This window comes from Marmota marmota, unplaced genomic scaffold (assembly GCF_001458135.2).
Source record: "Marmota marmota marmota unplaced genomic scaffold, marMar, whole genome shotgun sequence".
NCBI lineage: Eukaryota > Metazoa > Chordata > Mammalia > Rodentia > Sciuridae > Marmota > Marmota marmota.
In genome coordinates this window covers 30171173-30196246 of record NW_026000229.1, presented here as the reverse complement: position 1 = coordinate 30196246, position 25074 = coordinate 30171173, and the positions used below count along the sequence as shown (strand labels likewise).

The window sequence follows — 25074 nt, the reverse complement described above, 5'->3', positions numbered from 1 at the left end:
AATAAATTTGACAATTAGGAATTTATTGGATGAAATAAACTATAATCTCAATGCCCACTAGATGGAGATACTGGGATAACTGAGCATTTAAACTAACCACACATATTTTTACTTCTGGGCAGTGTGCTCTTAGTTTCAATTAAAATAAATGAATAAATGAAGAAGAAAAAGAAAGGAACAAAAAATGTGAGGGTGTGAGGACTGAGAGTGAAACCCAGATTCCCATGGCTCTAAGAACAGATTCAAATACTGTACACTATGAATCATTGCAAAGCCTTTCAAATTTGCACTGCATGTTTCCTGTCATTAAAAGAAAATACATTTATGAAGACAATGTGGAATAATTAAATCAAGCTAGTTAACATATGCATCACCTCAAATACTTAGGGAAACTTCAGATGGTTAGAAATGTTTTATTTTTCAAACTTATAGTCCTCAAGTTAATTAAGTTTAAATTCAATCAATATAATTCCACATGAATATAATGTGGGAACTTTGTCTTACACTTGTATGACACTGCTACTATCAGCTCTAATGGCATTTGTAACAAACATGCATTAATTAAAATGTTTTGCAACAATAAAAAAACTAAGTACACTGACCTAATTTACAAATATCCATATCCCTTGAAATGATTGTATTTAATTTATTATCTTTGAAAAATCTAAGAACATCTCATTTATCAAATTTTCCTGTTTCTCAAATTTAATTTTTAGGGTTAGTCTTTATAGACATAATTTCTATTTTCTTTTTTGAGTATTTTTTTCTATTAAATTTTTAGTAGTTTACTCTCTCAAAAGCACATTGAGCAATTTATAAGTATTGATATGTTTTCAGATTTGTGACTTTTTCCATCTCTATTATTCTCAGGGCTTTGATGTCTATGAAAGTAAGAGACTGGGTGAAATCCTAGGTGATAATGCTCACAGGAGCAATACTAGAAAAATAATATATTTATGGAAGATTTTAATAAAGTCAGTGCCTACTTGATTTACCAGTGCTTAATGAATAATATAGGTACATAAAAGTAATTTAATTGTATTTTATCTAGATATCCCCAAAGTCAATGACCAAGAAAAAGAAGTATTTTACAAATTAAGTTTTCTTTGGTTATTGAATATACCAGATATTTAAGAAGTACTATTGGAGATTATTTAGAATTTGGGTATATGGATATAATTATTAATTTTAATAATAGCAAAAGTGGTAAGGGATCAAGAGACAGGAAAGCAGCTTGGTCTGATCAGAAAGACTGAAGGACAGAATTTAAAGGAGTCGATATTTCACTCACTAATCCATGACTCAGTATGGTGGGAAGAACAGGGCTTGTGGAGTCAATAAGACCTTAGTATCCTCACTCATTGCCTCAACAGCTGTGTGATCTTTGGTATATTATTCAATCTCTGTGAACATGTTTCTTTGCAAAATTGGTATAATGATGCTTACTTGGTAACCTTGTTATGAGGATAATGTTTATAAACTACAGGGCCTAGCTCACAGTAAATGTTAATGATCATTATTGTCATAACCACAACATTATTATAATGCTGATGTTGATGATAGTAATAACAATCTATAATTCTCATTCCAATTATTAAAAGGTAGATTTTCTCTGCAGGTGAGGCATTCTGAGTCACTGGAAAATGAGTAGGCTACTTTCATTGAAAGCTTTTTATTTTTCTTCTAATCCTGAGATTTAGGGGTACCACAAAGTGAAATGGATTAGATAGTAAAAATAACTTTACTTTCCATTCCTTTAATCAGCACTGTTTATTGAAGCATGCACTGTTCTAGAAATTGGGGCTCAAGCCATAAGGTAGACAAAGAGCTGATATTCTAAATGGGCGAGACAGATAAAATAACCAAACATATGGGCAGATACTATACATAGGGTTAGTTTGTTTAAGGAAAATGAAGCCTAGAAATTATGAAGAAAAACTTAGAGAAAGGTTACTTTTAGGTTATATGATTAGTATAAAGAATTAAAGGAAAAAAATTTGGATGAAAAAATATTACCAAATAAAGAAATTATCAATTATTGGCAAATACTGAGTATTGTTATGGGTAGCTAATAACATGAAGATCTAGGAAGTGACATTTGAGCTCAATTATTTTATTAAATATTTAACTGTTAGCTATTTTGAACCTTCTCTGATAATATCTACCTTGCTGGCTTGCAAAATTTTCTATTTGAGGGGATTGGTGATATTCTTTAGATATAATCTTGTTTCTACTGACCCTGTGTCATCTTGGTGCACAGAACCCCAGGGTAGAGTGAAATACTCCAAGGTCCTGGTGGTGGGCTTCTTTCTCCATCTTGACGGACATCTGAGCTTTAGTCAAAGTAGAGTCAGTGGGAATGGCAACCTTAAGGGTAGTCTTTCATGTTTCAGAACTGGGATCATCTAGTGGATTTCCAAATTTGGCTTTGTCATGTTTTCCCTTCCCACTTTTCATGGAAGTTCTGCTTGGAGCTTAACATTAGGGGCAGGAATACCATTTTCTTCATGTAGCCTAGGAAATCAAAGATGGTCATCATTAGGCTATAGCATTAACATTCAGAGGGGGAAAACATCAAAAAGGAAATATTGTGCCTACTAGATTTTTCAATCAAATTATTGCTTAGTAAAATACCAAATTATTGCTTAGTAAAATACTACATTGTGAAGCTACTCTTCTGAGTAGAAGAGTGGCCTGAGAAAGTTCCACACTGGTCAAAGGTGCATGGATATTGCCAGTTGTCTTGAGTTGCTTAATTTTTATGATCAAATATTGTTTTATTGGGCTGGGATTGTGGCTTAGTGGTAGATCGCTTGCCTAGTACATGTGAGGCCCTGGGTTCAATCCTCAGCACCACATAAAAATAAATAAAATAAAGATATTGTGTCCAACTACAACTAAAAAATAAATATTTTAAAAAATATTGTTTTATGTTGTCCAGAGTTTATACCATATGCTTTTAACTCTTATCTCACAACTTCATATTTATGCAGCCATTGTTTCACTGTTATGAGACAAAAGATCCCATGATAACTTACTAAATTGAGTAATGTGAAAGCTAGAGTTGTTATGTTTTTCTTATTGATTTTCTTCAAAAATTAATCTTTTTAAAAGAACAGATCTTTTAGAGTAGGAAGGAATTTTTTATGGGTGAGTGGCAAAATTAATGTTTTGCAAATTTCATTCCACATGTATAGACTATTCACTTTATTTGACACATTCAAATAATTTACCCTTTGAAAGTCTCTATCTATAACTAAACTCTTTTCTGTGGAACATCTTGGAACAATAGTAAAAGCAGGAATAAGGATCCCATTTCATTTTATTTTTCCATAATGAACAGGGAGAATTTATTAAATTCATCTTCCAGAAACCCAGGATGTGCTGTTAACACATGTGTGCCCTGCTTTGTATCAGCTCCAGTCAGGTCTTAGAAAATACAGAGGAGGTTGGGTTTTTTTTGGTATCACTTTCAAAAGATAGGTTTTAATGAGTGCCACCCAGGTTACTCTTTGACCAATATGCTGATTTGATTCTTTTAAGCATGCAAATAAAATACAATTGTTTCAAAGATCTTGGGAATATCCCACCTAAGAAGACATTCTGGGCTATTAACCAACTTGTTAATTTTGACTGTGTTTATTTAAATCAAGTGGAGCAGGGCCTGTGGAACTGTATGTGTGGTCATTAAAGCCTACAATCTCCTCTAATTTAAGTAAGTTATAGGGAAGGTAAAATTGGTCATGATTACTGTGGTTTCAGGGCATGCAGAGAATAGCTAATTAATGTTTCTTCTTCTGATAAAATTGTGTTATTACTTTGTAAAATATATGCAAAAATTAAAGCAACTAGGACTCTACATGCTGTGGACTCTTCATTGTAAAGAGAATGAAAATGCTCCTTTAAATTTTATAACATGTTATATTTAAGATTATTTTCATGACTACAAATATTATAATTGTCAGATTCTATAAATATTTTAATTCTTCAAATAAGATTGTGATGGTTAAATTTGGTGATAAAAGTTTTATGAAACTTGGAAAAGAATTTAATGATAAAGCAAAAAATTTATTAGAAAAATTTAAAAGGTATAAATTTCTTTTTGGAACAATTCATAGAATATTATGATTTAATGCAGAATGTCTTTCTATTTAGAAATTTTCATTGATTTGCTTCAATATTTGGGGAAATTGTTACTTATTGGCAACAATGTTAAATCTCTCTTCTTGTCCCTCTCCTTTCTTTTTATTTCACACCTGTGCATTTATACACATGCACACAGACACAAGTATATGGCTTAATATAGCACTTATATTTTTTATTATGAAAATATTTCAAACATACTTAAAATGTGCAAGAACAGGCAATGAACACATATGTCTTTCACCTAGAACCACATAAACATCTGTCACATTGGCTTTATTTTCTTATTTTTTCCTGAACTGTTTGAGAGTTGATTATAGAAACCACCCCTATATATTTCAGATTACTTCTCCTAAGAGCAAGTCACTCTTCTACAAAACCACAATATAATTGTCATACTTAGAAAATTCAACATTGGTACAATACTGTTAACTAATATGCTTTACAAATTTAAATTTTACAGTTGCCTGAATAATAACCTTTACAGTTTTTTCCTGTTATTTCTTTTCTTTTGAAAATTCCTGATCCAGAATTTATTTAAGGATCAATCATTGCATTTAATTGTCATTTTTTAAGTTTCCTTTATTAGTTTTTTAGTTTTCCTTTATTCCAGTTCCTCAGCCTTACTCTATGATATTGAATTTATATATGTATGTATTGCAGTGCTGGGCTTGAACCTACAGTCTCATGCATGCTAGGCAGGTAGGTGCTCTACCACTGAGCTACAGCCTCAGCCTGATGTTGACATTTTGAAGAGTACAGACCAATTTTTTGGAGGGGGATGGTAAAATTTTCTCAATTTGGGTTTGTCATATGATTGCCTTATAACTGGAATGAGACTTTTTTCCCCCTGAGGAATAGTACAATGAATGACCTTTATAGTGAATCATATTGTATGGGTTCTGTTTGTTGAACTGTAAATTTTAAAAAAATATATAAATTGATAGAGATCTGCTGCCTAGCCAAAAGTTTATCTTAGTTTAGGTATATAACAAATTCCCTTTCATAAAGGTGGGCTTTCATTTAATAATACTTATGAAAAAAACTGGTTTAAAGTGAGATTCTGTGTTCAGTTGTTCTTATATTATGTGTTTTTAATAAATCCAATGCTCAATGCATATTTGTTGAATGAATGAAATACTGGTGACTTAAAAGTCTCAAATTATCAGCTTTGTCAAAATATTTAAAAATTCTTTATTGTAGTGTTCCTATTTAAATATTTCATGTTTTCCTCCATTGTTTCGTTTAGGAAACCAAATGTACTAAGCTTGGAATAAACAGCTTGAGATGCCTAACATAAAAATAACCAAGCAAATGTAATTTTAAGCTGTCACTGTGTATATAGGGTCACATTATTTCATGTGCAGTCACTCAGGGTTTGTATATATCACATTTCAGCATAATGACATGGGCAGGGGCCAAAGAAAATACCAGGCAACGTGAATTTGGTTAGACTAACAAATATTTACATGTCTCTGTATCTCTAATTATTGTAATCTTTTAAGGGGTTTATACTATACAGGCTTAATTCTTTAAAGCTTTATATTAGATTAAAAGAATTTGATCAGTAAAATATATAAAAAACTGTAAAAATGATACTGCAGTCTGTCTGGATAAATTTTGGTGTAAACCAGAGCTTCTGCAGGGAACAGGTGGACTTGAGGGTGCCCTGATAAGGGCAAAGACTGCCTGTCTGTCATCTGCATGCTTTTATGTATTGACTGTTTTTTTTTTTTTTTTCCTTTCCAGGTGGGTGGAGTTGACAGAAGTCAGGGCTGTCATTTGCTCTTTTTAGGTTTCTCTAGTCATGTAGTTATATGTTATAAAAAAGATAAATCGTGCCAGCCTTAGCTTATGAAATGACGCTCATCCAAAGCAGGCAGAAATTGTATAAGTGGGCACTGAACCATTCACATATCTTTGCTCATTCAGTGTCATCTTTGTCACTTAGCATGCTTTTGTGAGATGGCAAATTTGGACTGTGTTAAGTCTATAGTTGTACAATGACTTAATGGATTTCCGCCTACTAAATTAAAAGCCTGTAGGTTCTCAATATAGCCTCTAACTTCACTTTAGTGCTTCTCATTTTATTTTGCGATTGCAAAGCTGTTTCTTTCTAGCTCATGGAGAAATTTTAATCATCGAGTTGATCGCATTTTAAATCTTTGGATCCCCAGGGACCCAAATCATAATTGATTCAAATCAGGCAATCTGGTCACTAACTGAATAAGATAAAAATGTGGTTTCATTTGCGACATAATTTCCTGATGACATTAATAATGATTTTGGCTTTTATGCAATTAATTCAGAGTGTTTACTCATTTATTCACATTCATTGAGGAGTTCTGTTCCATATAGGGCTGATAACATCCATATCTCCACCTTCTCTCCTATGGCTAAGGTCTACTGTGTGCCATCATAGTTGTTAAAAATGTATCTAGTTTCAGGCATTTGTATAAGGTGTTGTGTTCCTCCTAGTTGTTAATAGGCTTTGTCATATACAGATATGAAAGTGTGTTCCATAAATCCAAACATGTGAATTAGTAGAGCTGTCATGGCAGTGGTACTAGTAAAAAGACTCTCTTGGGCCCTACACTTGAACTTCCTGAATTTTATCCTCTTACGTTCTCAGATGAAGGAGTTATTACATAGGCAGGTGATAATGGAGCAGAAGAGGGAGTGTCTCAGAATAAGCTCCTATGATGCATAACAGGCCAAAAACAAAGGAGTTCATAAAGGTGCAAACTGCTCATGGATGATGAAACTTCTTTCTTATCCCAATTATAATCTTTTTGAGTGTAAAGATTCATGCTCTATTATTTTCTGCTTTCTAATTTTCTTTCCTTTGGAGGAAGAAGATGACCATTATATAGCCAATATAAAGTAGTACAGTGAGTTTTCTTTGCTTGTTGACCAGAAATTTAAAATCAGTTAATTTCTAATTAGGATGTTTTAGTTAAAAATAATACCTATTGATGTAAAGTAATGGCATGAGAAGTGTTTTCAAGTGTCAGTTTTAGTCTTGAGGGCTAGTTCATGATCTGGGAGTTCCCAAAGCCATGGGTAGAAATAGGAAATATAATATACCATCTTAAAATGGTAAAATTATATTTCTTAATTAATTGAGTTCTTTAAATATCATCAGGAATGATTAAAGTTACTGTTATTACCAGAGAAGTAATGTTCTCTCATCATAGAACATTAGGGAATTTAAACAAATCAAAACAAAAAAATGGATATTTACTTTAAGTGTATGTCCTGAAATGAAAAGGCAGATATTAATTATAACAGTTAGCTTTTGCTGAGGTAACAAATATCCCCTAAACTTTGTGGCTTAAAATAATAACCATTTGGACTGGATTCAACTTTTTAGTAGTTCTTTTTATCTTGGCTTAGCTAAGACATCTTCTCTCAGCTGTTTGTCAGACAGTGCTGGTTCTGGATTGGCTGGTTGTTAGCTTGATAATGGAGATGACTGGACCACATGGCTCTCATCATTTATCATGCTAGCCACTACTCTCAGTTTCCTTAAATTAGTACATTATTTATAAAACTCAGTATCATGAACTCCTATGTCTGGCTACTCCCTCTCCATCTCTAACATTTTCTGGGGACACTGTCCTCTTTCCCATCCCTTCCAATTACTACAAGATTATAATAATTTATCTCTTGATTGCTAGATTCATACAAATAATCCCATATCTCCCATTCATTTAATCAAATACCCAACTCACAAATCCCACCAGAGTTTGTAGATCCAGGGGTAGGTACCTGATTGAAGGAAAAAAACAGATTCTTTTCTGGATTTCCACTCTCCATGAAATGACAATGTCATGCAATGACTGAGTAATGAACAGATCCAGGGTTTCCAATTGGTATATATTCATTTATAAGAGACAAATTTTTATCTCTGAATATGGGGGATTAGTAGAAAAATAGGAAATTCATATTGTATACTTATTTGTTTATTCATTCATTCAACATTTATTAACAACTAGGTTAAGTATAGAGATACAGAATGCTTCCTCCCTTCCTGGAGCTTAGATTAATAGGGGAGACCATCATTAAGTAAACATGCAAAATATCTATATACAGATGGTGATAAGTGATAAATGCTGTGAAGGAAATAGACTTTGAGAGAAAATGGGAGAATCTCATTTATATGGGAAGGAGTAGTTTTTGGGGAAGGCATTGTGGAGTAAGTTGAGATGTGAAAGACATGTAGGGAGTGCCAGGCAAAAATTTACTAATTTTTAAAGTTACTGTGTCACATGTTAACATAAAACACCAGTGTTTCAGAACACTTTATAGAACTAAAACTTCCTCTGGAGAAATAAGCAATATATCTTACCAAAAGAAGTAGAAGGAATAAATTGTAAAGGGAAGAGAAAAAGCAAGCAGAGCTGCATTCTGAGACACAGGTAATATATGGACAGTGGTCAGACAACTCAGGGTCTCACTGAGTTGCTGATAAAGGGTAATGTTTGGTCCAATAACAGAGACCCCACATCTACCTCGAAGAAAAGCCAGGGCCCTGTCCTTACTGCTATTTACTGGAAATGATCATTGATTCCTCACCCCCCCCACTTTTTTTCCCTTTTCTTTCTTTCTTTTTTTTTTTTTTTTGATATTAGAGAATGAATCCAGGGTGCTTTACCACTGACCTGCATCCCCAGTCCTTTTTATTTTTTTTATTTTGAGACAGAATCTTGTTAAGTTGCTGAGATTGACCTTGAACTTGAGGTTCTCCTGCCTCAGTCTCCAGAGCTGCCAGGATTACAGGAGTGGACAACCGGCCCAGCCCCTTGTCATATTACCTCCATTTAGACAATGTTAGAGTCTCTTTTTCTATCTATCAGCTGTAAAGTGTGAACTAGACATGTTGTATAACAAATTGCCTTACTAAATGGGTACATCTTTTGATCTTGGTTAATTCCTTTGAAACTTTTTATCAATGGCTTGGTAAACCATTATCTCACATTTCTATGTTTACTTCCAAGAGTGATTATGCAATGCCATTTGCAATATTGTTTTTCTTTTCACATTAATCTCTTGTTGAATACAGTATTTATAATGCTTATAATTTTGGGGAGTGTTAGACTACATGTAGGTACTCAATAAGGAATGAAATTCTAGAGAAAGAAATTGAAATGAGACATTCATTTTCCAAAGGATAAGTTTTCTCCAACAGCTTTGCTGTCTCCTACATTAGATTCCCTTTGCCCGTTGGTGAAAGTGGATATTGGGTCTTAGCACTTTGGTTCTCCAAAGTGTAGTGTAGATCTCTGACTATAGGGACAGAAATGTTGCCTGAGAGACCAAATGAATCTATCTCTGAGCTGCCCCATTATTGGGGCACATTGTGCATTGCAGGCAGGGGGGCCTGGTGGAATGCATGGAGGGTGAAGGAAGCTCCAAATCAGCATGTGCCTGAGGCAGCAATATGGACTGGAGTCCCCCCATAATCCACATTTTAGGGTATAGGGCAAAAAGAAAATTTCCTACTGTTTTAGAAATTGCTCTTTTTACTTATCTGGCCCATAAAGGGGAGACAATTTGATGCTTTTGTTTCTAAAGCATCTATATTCATCTTTATTCTTAGTTTAACACAATATTTATTAGATTTTAAATTTGGGGGAGGGCAAGAAAATGTACAGTTTTACCAACAGTTAAGGGGCCCCTGTCCCTGAACTCGAGATCTCAGGACTCTCTCTCTCTGTATGCATACTTCAACATTCCTAAGAGAGAATTTTCTAGTCTCTGTTTGAGAATCCCAGTGATCTCACTGCTTGACAAATTAGCCCTTTTCATTTGTGGACCACTGTAGTCATTAGAAAGATTTTTCTTTAAATATTTAATCAAAAATTTTTTCTTTCTACCTAAATCCCCATTTTTTTTTTCTTTTGATATTGACCCTTTAGAGTTTGAGGGATCCTCTCCTGACTCCTCTTATACTTTTTTTAGGTCACACATCCACTGTTTTTTCAGCCATTTCTTATGAAATATGGTTACCAAATCTCTTCATCATTTTTATTCTTCCTTCTTAAAAAGTATTCTTGTTTATCATTGCTTCTCTTAACAACTATTTCATTTAATGCCTGTTTTGTCTCAATTTTTCTTTTACTTATGTTAACTGCTTATTTGTTTACTTTAACTAAAGTCTAAGATTGTATAATTGAGAATATATATTCAATAAAATAAAAAACTTAGAATAAGTAGTAAGCCAGGGTAAAAGAAAGAGGAATACAAACACATTAACTGTTAATTGCTTGATACAATTGTTTTGTTTAATTCTATTTACTAAAATTCCTAGAAGACAAGGTGAAAAGAGAAAATGCAAAGTTGGAGGAATCATTCAAATTTTTTAGAAGAGGCAATATCCTTAGGTGTGCTAAATTTTAAAAGGCATTTCTCACATAAATTCTTTAGAGCATACAAAACACAATTGTCTTAGTATAACTTATCCTTAAGAGTAGAGTGATAAGTTGTTGCAATGACAGAGTGCCCAAGGACTGGGTAATTTATTAAAAAAAGAGGTTTATTTAGCTAACAGTTCTGGAGTCGGAGAAGTTCAAGATTGACTAGCTTTCTCTGGGGTGGGCCTCATGCTGTATCAAAACTTGGTGGGTGGCATCACAAAGGAGACCAAACTCCTGTGATATATATCCCATTCCCACAAGGAAAGCCTTAATCTGCTCAGAATGGTAGATCCCTCATGATTCCAAGTGCCTCTCAAAGGTCCTACCACTTCTCAGTACCTTTACACTAGAGAACCAAGCTTCAATATGGGTTTTGGTAGGGACAAGTCATATTAAAACCTTAGTAATAATGAAAATGACCTCTGTAGCAGTCTGAAAAAAATGCAAAAGTGGTATTCATATAACTATTTCTTATAGTGATGTTTAGTAGATACTCTTGGCATAACATTTGAACATAGACCAGAAAAATCAATTTATTTTGTATAACAGTCTTTGAACACCCTTGCCATTTCCTTATCCTAAATATTCTTCCTACTTTGTGTCAAAGTCTATGATTTGAGTGTTACTTACATAGAATCCTTAGGTGAACCTGAGGATGGTATTATGTATTTGGTTGATTCAAATGATGATTCAGAGTAGTTATTTTTTCTCTTTATTTTGTGTCCCTGTATGTTTTATCAGATCCCTATTAGGAAAATTATCAAGTGTTATTTCTAATAATTATTTTTATGCTGGAGGAGAAATAGTAATTGATTAGTGAATATCCCTTCTTTTCCTTGTCTTCTCCTATAGGGTCCAGATTGGTTTACTATCCGAATTCCTGCAGTTTGATTTTCAAGGGTGAGACAGACCTGTGTTCTTCAAAGCACAGTATGAAGAACACTTCCCTGGATGTGAGAGGGTCCTATATGGGAAGGGACATGCAGTTCCAAGACACATTTGCCAAACCACAGAGATTGTAGGCCTGCCACCCATCCACTGTTATCATCATTATTTAGCGTTTTTGGAAGGTCAGAGCCAAAATAAGCAATCTGCCCGCCAAGAAAGCGACACCAAAGTTACCACAGGCGTTGGAGGCCCCATTCATATTTAGTAGCAGTGACTTGTGTCATATTCTTGTCTGATTCCATCAGTCTGGCCAGGCATCTGCCTCCTGCTGTCTTTCCACAACTTTTTTTTTTTGGCATTTCTCTTTCCCATCTTCCCAATAATAGCTACCCTGGTGTGTGTTTGCTGCCTCCCCACTTCCCACCTTTTTTTTTTTCCTTTTAGAATTTAAATAATGAAGGGGAATAAATGAACTGTGCTAGTGAGAGATAAATAAGGAATGAAGCTTTTTTTGGGTTCCTGGCTCACCACCCCCCCCTCCCCAAATCCCTCTACTCTTAGGGATAAGTTATAGTATTGTACTTGAAAGCATAGAGCCAAGAATCTTAGTTCAAGTCTTGACCCTAATGAATGATCTTCCTTAACCTCTCTTTTCCTCATTATAAAATCCATTTAGTAATAGAAATTTCTCTCATGGATTTGAAAAGAGATGGTACATGAAAAATTCTTAGAATGGTGACTGGGCCAACATATAAACTGCCACCATTATCAGGCCACTGAAGTCACACCAAGATACTAGCCTCATATTGAGATCACTGGGATGTGGGACAATGAAGAACACTGGGCTATTTGGAGTGACTTGTTTGGGATTGTGTTTGGGGATGGATAATGGGAAATATGTACAAGTTATGAATTCTTCTGAGTTTCATCTGTTTGCATCAGAAATGTGAGAAAACAATAATATTCTTCTTTCTTAAAAAAATTAAAACAGATTTACCTCCCCCTCCTCCTTTGAAAAAACCACTTGTTTTAATCAACTTTTTTTGTCACTGTGACCAAAAGTTTATTTGAGCTTCACAGTTTAAGAGGTCTCATTCTACACATGGTCAACTCTATTGCTCTGGGCCTGAGGTGAGGCAGAACATCATGGTAGAAAGGTGTGGTGGAGGAAAGTGGCTCAGAACATGGCAATCAAGAAGGAGAGAGAGAGAGAGAGAGAGAGAGAGAGAGAGAGATAGTTCTGCTTACTAGGTACAAAATATAAACCCCAAAGGCACATCCCCTATCTCCTCTGTCCACACCCTACCTGCTTATAGTTACCACCTAGTTAATACATGTCAGTAGATTAATCCACTGATTAGATTAAGGCTCTCATAACCCAATCATTTCACCTCTGAAAATTTTTGTATTGTCTTACATATGAGCTTTTGGGGGACACTTTACATCTAAACCATAATATTACTCAGAGGACTAAACTGGCCCCATTAATCATCTTCAGTAGCTTTAAGTGATGTCTGTGAATTAATGTAAGGTTACTCCTAACTGTCCAGAGGGCAAAAGTTAAAATAGATACTGCTTATGGAGCACAAATGTTGGTTATTTCTCAGACAGTCAAATTTTCTTCCCTGTTGATTCTCAGACATCAGTATTTTGAAGGAGGGATAGAGAGTCAAATGCTTCAGTCAAATGCTTCAGGTTCTTCAGGTGCGCGAGTGTAAGAGCAGAAGAAATTAGGTTGGTGGAAGGGGAGTGAAGCCCTCTGGTTAGAGCTTGAGGGTTTTCAGGTTGTGTGTGTTTGGGAGGTGGGAAGAGGTGGGAAAGTCTCAGGATTCCTCATCCATCAGGTGCAAAGATGACTGAATCCTTTGCCAAAAAGAATTTGGTCTCTGAAAACATTTTGGCATTTCTGTGGTTAGCTTCCATTAGACTTCTTTTGCATACATTGTGTTCATGTTTTGACAAATCCTTATTCTCATGAAGATTTTGCACAATTTAAGTAGGTGTGGAGTGTAGATTTAGTGCCTTTGCAAGTCACTCTGAGTATAATTCATGGAGAATATTTTATGGTTCTATTTCTAGTGTCCCAAAAGACTACAAAGGCGTGGTTAGGCTCACATGCCTTCTTCGCATCATCCAGAATGACAGGCATTCTCTGCTTCCATTTACAACATGGTGATGTTAATTAAGGTCCCTCCATTAATGATTCTCTGAGTTCAGGTCATACCCTCAGTGGCTTAGAATCTGGGCCTAACTAATTGTTGATTACTGTCCAAAGTGAGCAAGTGTTTTCCTTAAATAGAATTTGAGATTAAAAAAAAAAAGTTGTTTCTAGTTTCTTCATATCTCTTGACCATTTAGGATTTGACCTTTCTGCTTTAGCACTGGGGTGAAGGGTGAGGGCATTGGGAAAGCTGGCAAGTGAGCTAGCATTTGAATTTTTCATTATAGGCATGTTTTGCTTAGTGAACTAAGGGACTTAAGGGATTTGCCTCAATTGGAACAAAATGCTTTAAGTAGGATACAAATTTCCTGTTTACCTCAGGCTTTATTACTTCTGTTGTTGAATTGACTTTTGTAGTGGAATCCAGAATCTTTTAAATTCTATTTCGTCCTAAACACTTAAAAAATGGACTTCTATTCCACTCTAGTTATAATGTCTTTACATTTGGCTTGAGATTTAGCTACTTTCTTGCCTAAATCAAATGATTTCTTATTCATTTGTAAAATTAACAGAGTTAACAATTGAATAGTGATTCAGAGCACTGTGAGTTACTCTTATTTAAAGTTGTTTTATTTAATTCTTTGGATTATTACAATAATTCCATGGCTGGTGAGGTGATATTTTTCTCCATATTACAAATAGCAGGTAGTATAGCATAATGATTAAGAGTATGAGTGCTGGAGTTAGATAATTTGAGTTTGAATTTTAGCTTTAGTAATTCCTAGCCTAGTCTCAGCTAATAAACCTACCTATTTTCCGTATCTATAAAATGGATACCCATTTTATATGGCTGTATGAGAAGTAAATAATTCAGGCAAACACATGAAATAGTACCTATCATATATTAAGTGCTCAGTAAGTCTTATTATAATTAATATTATTGTTATTGGTAGAAAATATACAAAGAAATGGAAACTCAAAAAGGTGGAGCAATCTATCTAAGTTCGTAACAGTAAACAGGAAAGTTAGGGCATAAACTGGGATTGGGAGACTTCTGACACTGGTTTTACATATAAATTCTGTTCACATTCTGGGAGGCTATAATTGGGGTCATCCTATCTTTCATCTTTTAACTTCTTTTTCTTAATTTTCTTTGTGTTCTCCTCATTTATACCTGTTGGATATTGTCTGTCCAGTTGTGGGATTGATTTCTTAGAATTCAGCAGAAGAGGGTCCTGCATTGTGGCTCAGTAGTAGAGTGCTTGCCTAGCATGCGTAAGGCACTGGGTTCAATCCCTGGCACCACATAAAAATAAAAACAAATAAAATAAAGCTATTGTGTCCATCTATAACTAAAATAATAATAATAAAAAAAAGAATTCAGCAGAGGAGTTAAACAGTAGGTGCAGGGATATCCCCTGATCTCCCTCTGAATTCTACCCCAATAGATAGTTTTGAGAAATCAACATCTTATTTCTATTAAAGCATATAATTATTTTTATACATTGAGAGATTTTTTAAAAAAGTAATTAATAGATATAAACTTCTCAATTCTCTAATTTCTTTCTTCTTAAGAGGGAGAATATTTAAATTTTGGTGAATCTCATTTGTTGTTTCATATCCCTTTGAGATAGTGGAAAAATGGGTTATATTAATTCATTTTGGGGGAAAGTAATTGAAGTTCAGTGTGAAAAGAATACAGGGGTTAGAGTCACACAGATGAAGTTCAGATCTGGTTCCTCTTTGTCTATTATATGCCTCTAAACTGTCCTCATCTGTGTAATGGTGATAAGCAGAGTGTTGTTTGGAGGTTTAAAGGAAGTTTTTAGCATACTTGACATATACCTGGCACTCAGTAACTAGGGCTATTATTACTGTTGAGGAAAAGGTTACTTTTTTTTTTTTTTGCACCAGGGATTGAATCTAGGAGCACTTAATCACTGAATCCTTTTTACTTTTTTATTTTGAGACAGGGTTTCCCTAAATTGCTTAGGGCCTTGCTAAGTTGCTGAGGTTGGCCTTGAACTTGCAATCCTCCTATATTAGTCTTCGAAGTTGCTGGGATTACAGGCATGTACCATGCCCAGCAGGAGGTGACTTTTCATACTGGCTCAGAGTTATAGTTAGGTGGGTATCCAGTTCTCACTGAATGCTGCATGCACTGCTTAATCTGGATATGTTTTCTCTACATTTTAAATCTAAGTTTTGATATTTAGGTTATTTTGAATGTGCCCCTTATGGGTAGGTCACTGGCTCTGTGGGTCAGCAGGCCATGTGCAATGCCCCTTACGTCAAAATTCCAAGTTTACTTCATGTCACAAGACAGAGTTAATGAATCCGCATGACAAACAAGGAATATGATACTTGCAGAATCTGTCAGATGGTGTTTGGATAGCTATTCTCAGAAAATTAAAGTAGCAGGTGTTTACTGAGTATTTACTACATACTTGGCATTGTGTGAATTAGGTGATACAAAAGGTACTTTATCTGTCTTTCACAAGACTCAGAATTTTCTGTGGAAAGCAGATGTAATAGAAATGTGACACAATTAAAGAACAACAATAAATACTGTAATCCAATCAAGAACACTCTAGAGTAGGTGTTGCATGGGCTCTCATAGCCTAGTAGATAGAGTCATGTAAACCCACATTTAAAGAGTGGTTCAAAAAATGTTGATAGAGTTATAAATAGGGAATGAAGAGGAAGGGTTATGTGGTATGTGTAAATGTGGGTGGTGGTGTCAGTTCCAGAGAGAGATGATGTTTGAGTAGTTGATTAAGGGGATAGAGGAGGATTGAATGAGGAGGACAAAAAAAAAAAAAAATCACGCTTGTAAAGACACGGAGAGGTGTAAGAGCCTGGTGGTAAGGAAGAACAGCATTTGTTCCATATTTTTGGTAGCTGGAGCTTAGGGTTATGGGGAATAGTGGCAGGAGAGTGAGCTGGAGAAATGAGCAAGGGTTAAGTCATTAAAGACCAGACTGAGAAGTATGAGCATTAAAATGTTGGCAAGCCAGCAGGCAAGCACTGCAGTGTTAGTGTTTCAGAATGGTCTGGAATAAGAAATGAATGAGAAAGGGATCTGACTAGACTTATAGTTCTTTTACTTTTCCAGGTGGAACTTGCAGAAATCTGTGCCAAGAGTGAGCGTTATATTGGCACTGAAGGAGGAGGCATGGACCAGTCCATATCATTTCTTGCAGAAGAAGGAACTGTAGGTAGCATTGAGCTATTTGGAAATATCAACAGGGGAAAATTCATAGGAGAGGAAGGCCTTGAGCTTCCCAGCATGCTTGCTTATGAGCAACTTTTTCTATTAGACTATGTTATAAAATGTTCTTTCCCAACTGCTTTATATCACTGGTTAATTTACTCTGTTGCATGTAGATAGTCTCTACCTCTCCTCCAGAATCATATCTCAAGTCAATTTTTTACTTGTGATTTGTTCCCCCCTGCCATGTCTTCATTATTAAGATGAGATTTTTCAACTCCTACTTATTGAGATCTCCTTTCCTGCTCCTGTCCTAAGTCACTTTATCTCATGGCATTTGCATAATCTCATGTTGGCTTTAAACCCAAATTAGTTCTCTTACCACATGTATTTACAACTCCTCTTTTTATAATTTACTCTTTGGAATCATTTTTCTCTGTCAACATTTTTGGGGTTTCAGTGGTGGGAAAAAGAATGTTGACAGTAAGCCAAGAATGAATTCCTTAGCTGGATACTACTTCCCCCTGCCCATCAACTCCTTTAGGCAAGACAGAGGTTTTGGTTGTTACCCATAAACTGCCCATTTCCAAAATAGAAGCAGACATTTCTTTAAGATATTTTCTTAGTTTTTCATCATATTCCTACAGGCTTGGCTATCTTCCAGGAACACCTGGATTCCTTCTTGTTAAGAATATTTGTTGTTGATTTTCTTAAGCCAAAGACATGAGGCATGAGGAAATTTGGCTTAATACTAAAAAAATACTCTGGGTGTTTTGGATGAGAGCTGACAAGCAGACATGATGGCAACAGTATGGAAGTTAATGTAGATTAGGTATAGAGTCTTAACAGAGTCCAAGTTCTTTGGACTTTGGCAAAGTGCTTCACCATCTGACCCTTACTTTACTCCTCCATTGTAACTTCACACCACTTCTCACTCCTCAAACTCTAAATTTCAGCCAAGTTTCAATATTTAAAACTCTATTAACACCCAACATTGTTTGTTGCCTCTGGACTTGCATAAACTTTTTCTTCTTGACATCCCATTTGAGGATAGAAATTTCTTTCTGCCCTTCTCTTGCTCTTGCTCATCTTTTAGTTTTCAATTTATATTTTCCTTTTTTGAAGGAGTTACACTAGGCTGTATCTGATTAGGTGCTTTAACTAAGTGTCTGTATAGTATCCTGTGCTTTGCTATCACTGTCACACTTGTAACTTGGAAATGTATTTGTCTTCTTGACTATCTTTGCTACTAGATTGTAGGCTCTATGAGGGGAGGGATACTATCTGTCTTGTTCACTGTTTTATCTCCAGGGCCTGGTACAGTGACTGGATGTCAATAAATGCTCTTTAAATGAATGAATGCATTTTGAGAGAAGACTTTGTTAGGATAAATACATAAATGTTTAAGCATTTTCTGAATCCTAATCAATTATATCTCACTTGTCATTTTTCTTCTAATAGGCCAAGTTGATAGAATTTAGTCCTCTGAGGGCAACTGATGTGAAACTCCCAAGTGGAGCAGTATTTGTGATTGCAAATAGTTGTGTGGAAATGAATAAGGCAGCAACTTCTCACTTCAATGTCAGGGTGATGGAGTGTCGACTTGCTGCAAAGGTAAGAACATGGAAAACTAGTGAAACTCTTAGTAGGCTTTTATTTCTTTTTCTGCTTATTCTGTCATAGTTGGTATCTTTTCACACGTTTTAGGAAAACATTCTAATTGAAGGGTTTGGGGTACAGACCAACTGGACTCAAAACTGAGGAAATGGATAAACCAATAGCTGTTGTACACCTAGCAGCATGAAGATAATAATAAGATAATAATAATTCAGGACATAGTATTAGAGAGAGTAGAGAATAAAGTAGGGATTTAAAGTTAGAGGGATAGCCAATAGGCAATGGTTAGTATATGATCAGATAGTAAGTAATCTAGTCCTCTTTAAAGGGACATGGGAATTAAATGTTATGGAGAATCCAGAGTAGCACATAATATGAATAGAAAGTTGGAAAAACCTGAGGCTGGAGGTTAAAGAATGGATCATGGGTCAGAAGCTATGCTCTACTCTTCCTTTGATCTCTTTCCTTCTGAGCTGATGGATATCCCCTAATGATCATCAACCTTCACCAGGTTCTATCTGTCTGTAGTAACAATTTTGTATCTTTTTCTATACTGGACACTCTAAAAATACAGACTTGGTACAAACTCCCTGTGTCTAGAAGGAAGAATCAGCCCAGCACTGACCTAGAGCCTGTGGAGATGTAGGTGCAGTTATTCCTTGTGACTGACTAAGCACTTGTCTTCTTACTCCTGCATCATGAGGTTGTGAAGCTAGGGAGAGGAGAGATATGATAAGCCAGTAAAATAAAAGTGTTTTTCTGTTTTAGGGTTTATACCTTCTTAAACTCTCATCCCCTACCCCAGCCTGACTAGTTCCAAAAGTGATCTTATTTTGTTTTCTGTTATAAACAGATATGGTCACACAGGCTTTGGCTTCCTGCTGTCACATCTTCATGCTTCTCTGTACATGAAGAGTTCTTCAAGGCCTTTGCTTAATCTTCTTGTTTCTTTTGGTCTTTCCTCCAGATAATCTCATGCCCTTTCAGAGTTTCAACTTCCATCTCTATGCTGGTGAAATCCCAGTGATTATCTTCAATACAGGCTTTTTTTGTGTGAGCTCCAAACTTGTATATTCAACATCTTATTGTATATTTCTACTCGAATAAATCATAGACCTCTTAAACTGAGAATGTTTAAACTGAACTCCATCTTACTCTCACAAACCTTTTCTTCTGTCATTTGTCCTATCATCATTCTTTAATTATGGCATAGACTTCTCACTGTTCATTAAATCCATGCTGTCTCTCTCCTTATCATTCTTTAAATTAAACAGTTATAATGATGGTTTAGAAAATTAAATCTTATCTGGCAATTTCCTTGCTTACCATCTTTCAGAAGCTTCCCATTTCTTTGGAATAAGGTAAAAAGTCCTATTGCCAGCTGGAGAGCTAAATACCTGAAGCCTGTGCACATCATCTTCTTCATCTTCTTGTATCTCCTACTTTCATTACATTCCAGCCATGAAGTTCATTCTCAATTCCGGAACTTTGCACATGTCCAGGACACTCCTCTCTGAAGTCTCATTTAAATGTCCTTGAAAGAAACCTTCCTTGACTTCCTTAGGATTTCTTTATATTTTGCATCTGTCGGGTATGGTACTTATCACAATTATTTTTTAAATGTCTGTCTCCTTTTTCAGATTTGATTTTGCCTGAAAGTTGAGGCTATGTCCATGTTGTTAACTCTTATATCCCTAGTGCTTAGGCTGAAATAGGTGCAGGATAAACATTTCTTGAGTAAATGAATGACTACTTCTTGTTTTACCTTCTCTGTCCCATTTATTTCCCTACATTTCACAATTTTTCTTTTACAAGTGCCTTTTGTGTGCCCAGCACTGACCTAGATCCTGTGGAGATGTAGGTGCAGTTATCCCTTGTGACTGACTAAGCACTTGTCTTCTTACTCCTGCATCATGAGGTTATGAAGCTAAGGAGAGGAGAGATATGATAAGCCAGAAAAATAAAAGTGTTTTTTTGTTTTAGGGTTTATACCTTCTTTCTAAATAGATCAAGATTTAAATGTTTTATATTTGAAATTTATTAAGATAATTTATAAAACCTATGTAGAAAAATGTTTTAACATTGAACTTTTCATAGCATCTGATCAGTTCATATACACAAAAGGAGTACAATAAGTTTTTCAATATCAAGGGTTCAATGAACTTTTACTCCCTTAGGACATTCTTCCTCTTTAGGGAGATGGAAGAAATTAGTCTTATTTGTTTGAGGTTTACTCTTGTTGACTTTTTATCTTGAGGTTGATGAGTAAGTGTTGTCTTCCTAAGAAGACCTCAGACATACACAATATTATTTTGAAAGTTCTATCACGAAATTATATATCCTCTACTAGAGCCACAGGTGACATTTGAAAAGGTTCATATTGTCACTACTCTGGTCCAAAGAAGCAAGAAGAAAATGAGGAATAAAATTGTGGTATGGGGGGAATGTCTCTTAAAAGTTAACTAAAAGTGTTTCTGAAAAAGAAACACTCAGAAACAGTAGTAACTGAAGATCTTAATCCACTCCACAACCTCCTATTCTGGAGGATATCCTCTGAGTTTAACACATAGCTCCATATTCATTTTAGAGGTACTTTGGTCAGTGAAATTGACATCTGAATTTGAATTTTGGCCACATATTTTCCCCAAATGATGTAGATAAGACACATTGTTTAAAATACATAATATTTCCTCTCTTTCAAAATATGGAGGAAAAGTGGGAGACTTCATCATAATGGAGACAATTTTCTATATCAGGTTGCTGCAGATCATTAGAATCCAAGGTTCTGTATAATAGGGAAATGAAGATAAAATTGCTGATAAGTGCTGTATCCAGAGATGTTGATGTTAGGAATATGTTTTTGCTTAGTAATGTAGACTGAGATTCTGTTAAGCATATTTTCCTTACAACATGGTTTATGTTTTCATTCTTCCATTTTGGTAGTAGGTGAGTAGAATTAATTTTTCTTTGAAATAAGTCTTATCAAATAAGAAACTCATGTTAAAAGGCAAAGAGGCTTATCTCAATCAGGACAAACTTTTATGTTTGCAGACAATAATATGTCAGTGGAGAATGGCTAGTTAGGATACTTTTAGATAGAGCTCCACAGGGCAAAGATGTAATGAATAATGTTTATTTTTCTTCTTCTCCTATCTTCCTTAAATCCTTTTTTGAAATTGAGTGTCTTTCATATTTAGTTAGCACAAGGAAGTACACTAAACCAATAGAGGTGATTTTTATTTGTTTTACTTTAATATTGAGTTTCTTTTATTCTTGTTTCCTTTCTCTGTCTCTGTCTCTCTGTCTCTGCCTCTCTCCACTAGCTTTCAAAAACTAATTGATTTAGATTCATTAAAAGTCATAATCTTATAGAGCATTTGAACTAAAATTAAAAACATTTCAAAGAAAACTCAGTAGAGATTTATAATTATTACTTGCGTAAATGATACTTTTAAGTGAGGCACATTTTTATGTTCTTAAATTAACAAAGTGGTAGGAATCTTTAATGGGCACAAAATCCTTCATATTTTTCATGTATTTAGTGGCTTAAACTTTTCCAGAAATATATTATGTCTATAAAAGAGAGTATCCTTTAGTTACATCGAGGGATAAAATTGTGATGGCAATAATAAGTATTATGGGAAGTCAAGTAGGGAAGAGAAATTATACTGTTGCTTTTTGCATATCCTCAACTCTTTGTGGCAATGTGTGGAGCAATGAAGGAGAGAGTTTCATGTGGTCCTTTGACACTTCAGGGAATATTTCCAGTGATTCTTTTGAGGGCCTTTCTGGTCAGGGACCATCACTCACCCAGTTTTTCAGCTCTTTCCACTTAGTGGTCAATATGGAACTTATTCTTTGTCTGATAGAATGTGAGGAGGAGTTGGCATAATATTCTTAGGTCTTTGGCAGTTTCCTTGAATTTGAGCAGGGAAAAACCAAATACCCAAGAATGTAGACAATTTCCTCCATTCTGTTAATTCAATAGAGCATACTGCCAAGACTCTAGCATGGAGTTTTCAGAGACTGGTGAGTCCAAGCTGTATGGCAGCGGGGGGACATACTGGGGAACTGGTAATATGTTCAGTGGAAACAGGCCTTGGCAGGCCCTTCAGTGCTGTATTAAGGATTACCCAGACTTAGTCCTGGAAATAGTAGGGAGACATTAATTAATTAATGTTGTTAGCAGGGGATTTGAGAAATATTATTCCAACAGCAGAAACTTTTGACTTGATGAAGAGAAGTGTGTCTTAAAGAGTATTGGGTAGGATACAAAGAAAGAGAGATGAGAGAAGCTATCACTGGACCTTGTAAAGGGTTGCATCCAAGTCCTCCTGATTGTGTTTCTGTTTTCCTTTTGACATGTATGCAATAACTTTGAAAAGTTTTCTAGGACATCTTCCCTACCCTCACTAGATTCAGTGCTTTTGTATATACTCTAAGCACATCTTATATTTTTCAGTTAGAGCAGTTTATCACAATTGGATTAAGTTCTTCACTGTGTAATGTTTATTTAACATTCTATCTCTTCTGGTAGCTGTGAACTCCCTGTGGTCTAAAGACATGTGTGCCTCAGTCATTGCAGTCTGTCTGCCTGGGGCCAGGGAAGTGCCAGGTACTCAGTAAACACTCATTGCATGCAGATGTGCACAAATGAAGGAAAAGCATTGAGTTCATAAGGGCTGCAGCTTCAAGCTGAAATGATGAGTAAAACGTATGGTGTTGCTGCTGTGAGGTTTGACAAAGGTAGGATGGAAGGTGACTGGAATTCCCCCATGGAATTTTCTTATAAGTATTTGGTAATTTTAGCTTTGAATGTGTCTGTTGGTCACCGATATAGCCGTCAGATGTAGTTGTTTTAAGGTAGTAGTTAGTTGAAACCAATAGCTAAATTCAGTTTGCTGGGGGAAAAATATAGCAAGAGAAGTTCAGAAGATCAGAATAAGCTTGGGAGATGGCTTCAATTAAATAAGAAAAGAAAAAAAAAAGATGAGTGCTGGAAGGAAATGATATATACATTTGAGGCAAGAGGGAAACCAGGAAAATTCAATGCTATGAAAGCCAATGCAAAGGGAATTTGAAAGTGGGTACCAAGAAAGGTCTAAGATTATGGATTAATTAAAAATTAAGAGAATTCCAGGACTGATAGTACATGCATATAATCCCAGCCATTTAGGAGACTGAGGTGGGATATTTGCAGGTTCTCACTTAGTGAGACCTGTCTCAAAATAAAGTTTCAAAAGGGATGGGGAAGTATCTTGGTGGCTTGCCTAGACACATGAGGCCCTGGGTTCAATCCCCAGTACCACACACACACACAAACACACAAACACGTATACACACACAAACACACACAGACACACACACACCCACATGAGATTTAAATAAATAAATAAACAAACAAACAAATAAATAAATAAATATTAAGGGGTCTAAGAAAAAAACCAATGGATTTGCAAGTGGTTTTGGAGATTAGGAAGTCTTTGGGAGACCATATTCAACGGTTAGAATGGCTAGGGAAGGCCTGGAAGTGGTGAGGATAGCCACTGTTATAGTTGTTGGAAAGCAATGGAAAGATAAAGAATAAGGAATTTTAAAGTAGGAAACATTCATATATGTTTGAAGGCATAGAAGAAGGAGTCAAATGAGAGAGAATTGGCTAAAAGTCAGAAGAATGTACAGAGGAAAGAAAATTTGATCCTCCCAGAGTGCCTCTTCTAGACCAGGGAAGGTGTTACTTTGTTTTAATAACTATTTAATCTTCACAATTGCTTGTGAATGCTTCATTTTACATACTTGGAATTTCAGGCCAAGTAGTGTGGTGACATCTTTGAAGTGAATGGAGGAGTCCAAGTCTGTCTTAGCCTCTGTTCTTTCCATTGTTTCCCTTAGGAATTAAGCATAAATGGGATCCTGAGCACGATACTGAAGTTTGCCTTAGAGAAGAGAGCTTGTGTTGAGGGAGGGTGTGGAGAGGATTGTAGTAGGACCATTGGCACAACTAGAATTATTCTGTGGCCTGCAAACTAATATGGAAAACATGACAATGGGGAAGACTAAGAATTGGGAAGGTCAATGTGGTGAATGTGTTCATGGTAGTTATGGATGGTACATGAACAGAGGTCACTATGTGGTGTGGAATACTGGAGAAGGGCTCTGTGTAGTTGGAAGAAGGTTGAGGGGAAAGATTTTTTTAGAGTATCCCCAATAAAAGCAGCTATGTATGATTCCATTTATGTCAGACTATATGTGTAGGCATGCAGAAAGAAAAGTAAGATAGGATGGTTATCAAAATGGCAGTTAAGCTGGGTGCTTTGGAGCATGCCTGTAATCCAGCAGCTTGGGAGGCTGATTCAGGAGCATTGTGAGTTCAAAGCCAGCCTCAGCAATTTATCGAGGCACTAAGTAACTTATTGAGATCCGTCTCAAAATAGAACTTTAAAAAGGCTGGAGATGTGGCTTAGTGGTTAAACACCTATGGGTTCAATCCCTGGCACCAAAAAAAGAAAAAACAAACAAACAAAAAAACCCAGTTGATGGTTAATTCATTGGGGGTGATTATGAATGATTTTATTTTTCTTTTTGTACTTTGAACTTTTAGGTATTATTTAAAATTTTTATCATAAGTATTTATG

The 25074-nt window shown here is 35.4% G+C and overlaps 1 protein-coding gene across 3 annotated transcripts in view; it reads left to right on the top strand.

Annotated features, from left to right (window-relative positions):
- Galk2 (galactokinase 2) overlaps positions 1-25074 on the top strand; it is a 101840-nt gene that overhangs the window by 63865 nt on the left and 12901 nt on the right. For all 3 annotated transcript variants that reach the window (XM_048793167.1, XM_048793168.1, XM_015480096.2), the window contains 2 exons: positions 16727-16825; positions 18284-18436. In XM_048793167.1, coding sequence (XP_048649124.1) covers positions 16727-16825; positions 18284-18436 — 252 coding nt within the window. The remainder of the gene's footprint in view (positions 1-16726; positions 16826-18283; positions 18437-25074) is intronic.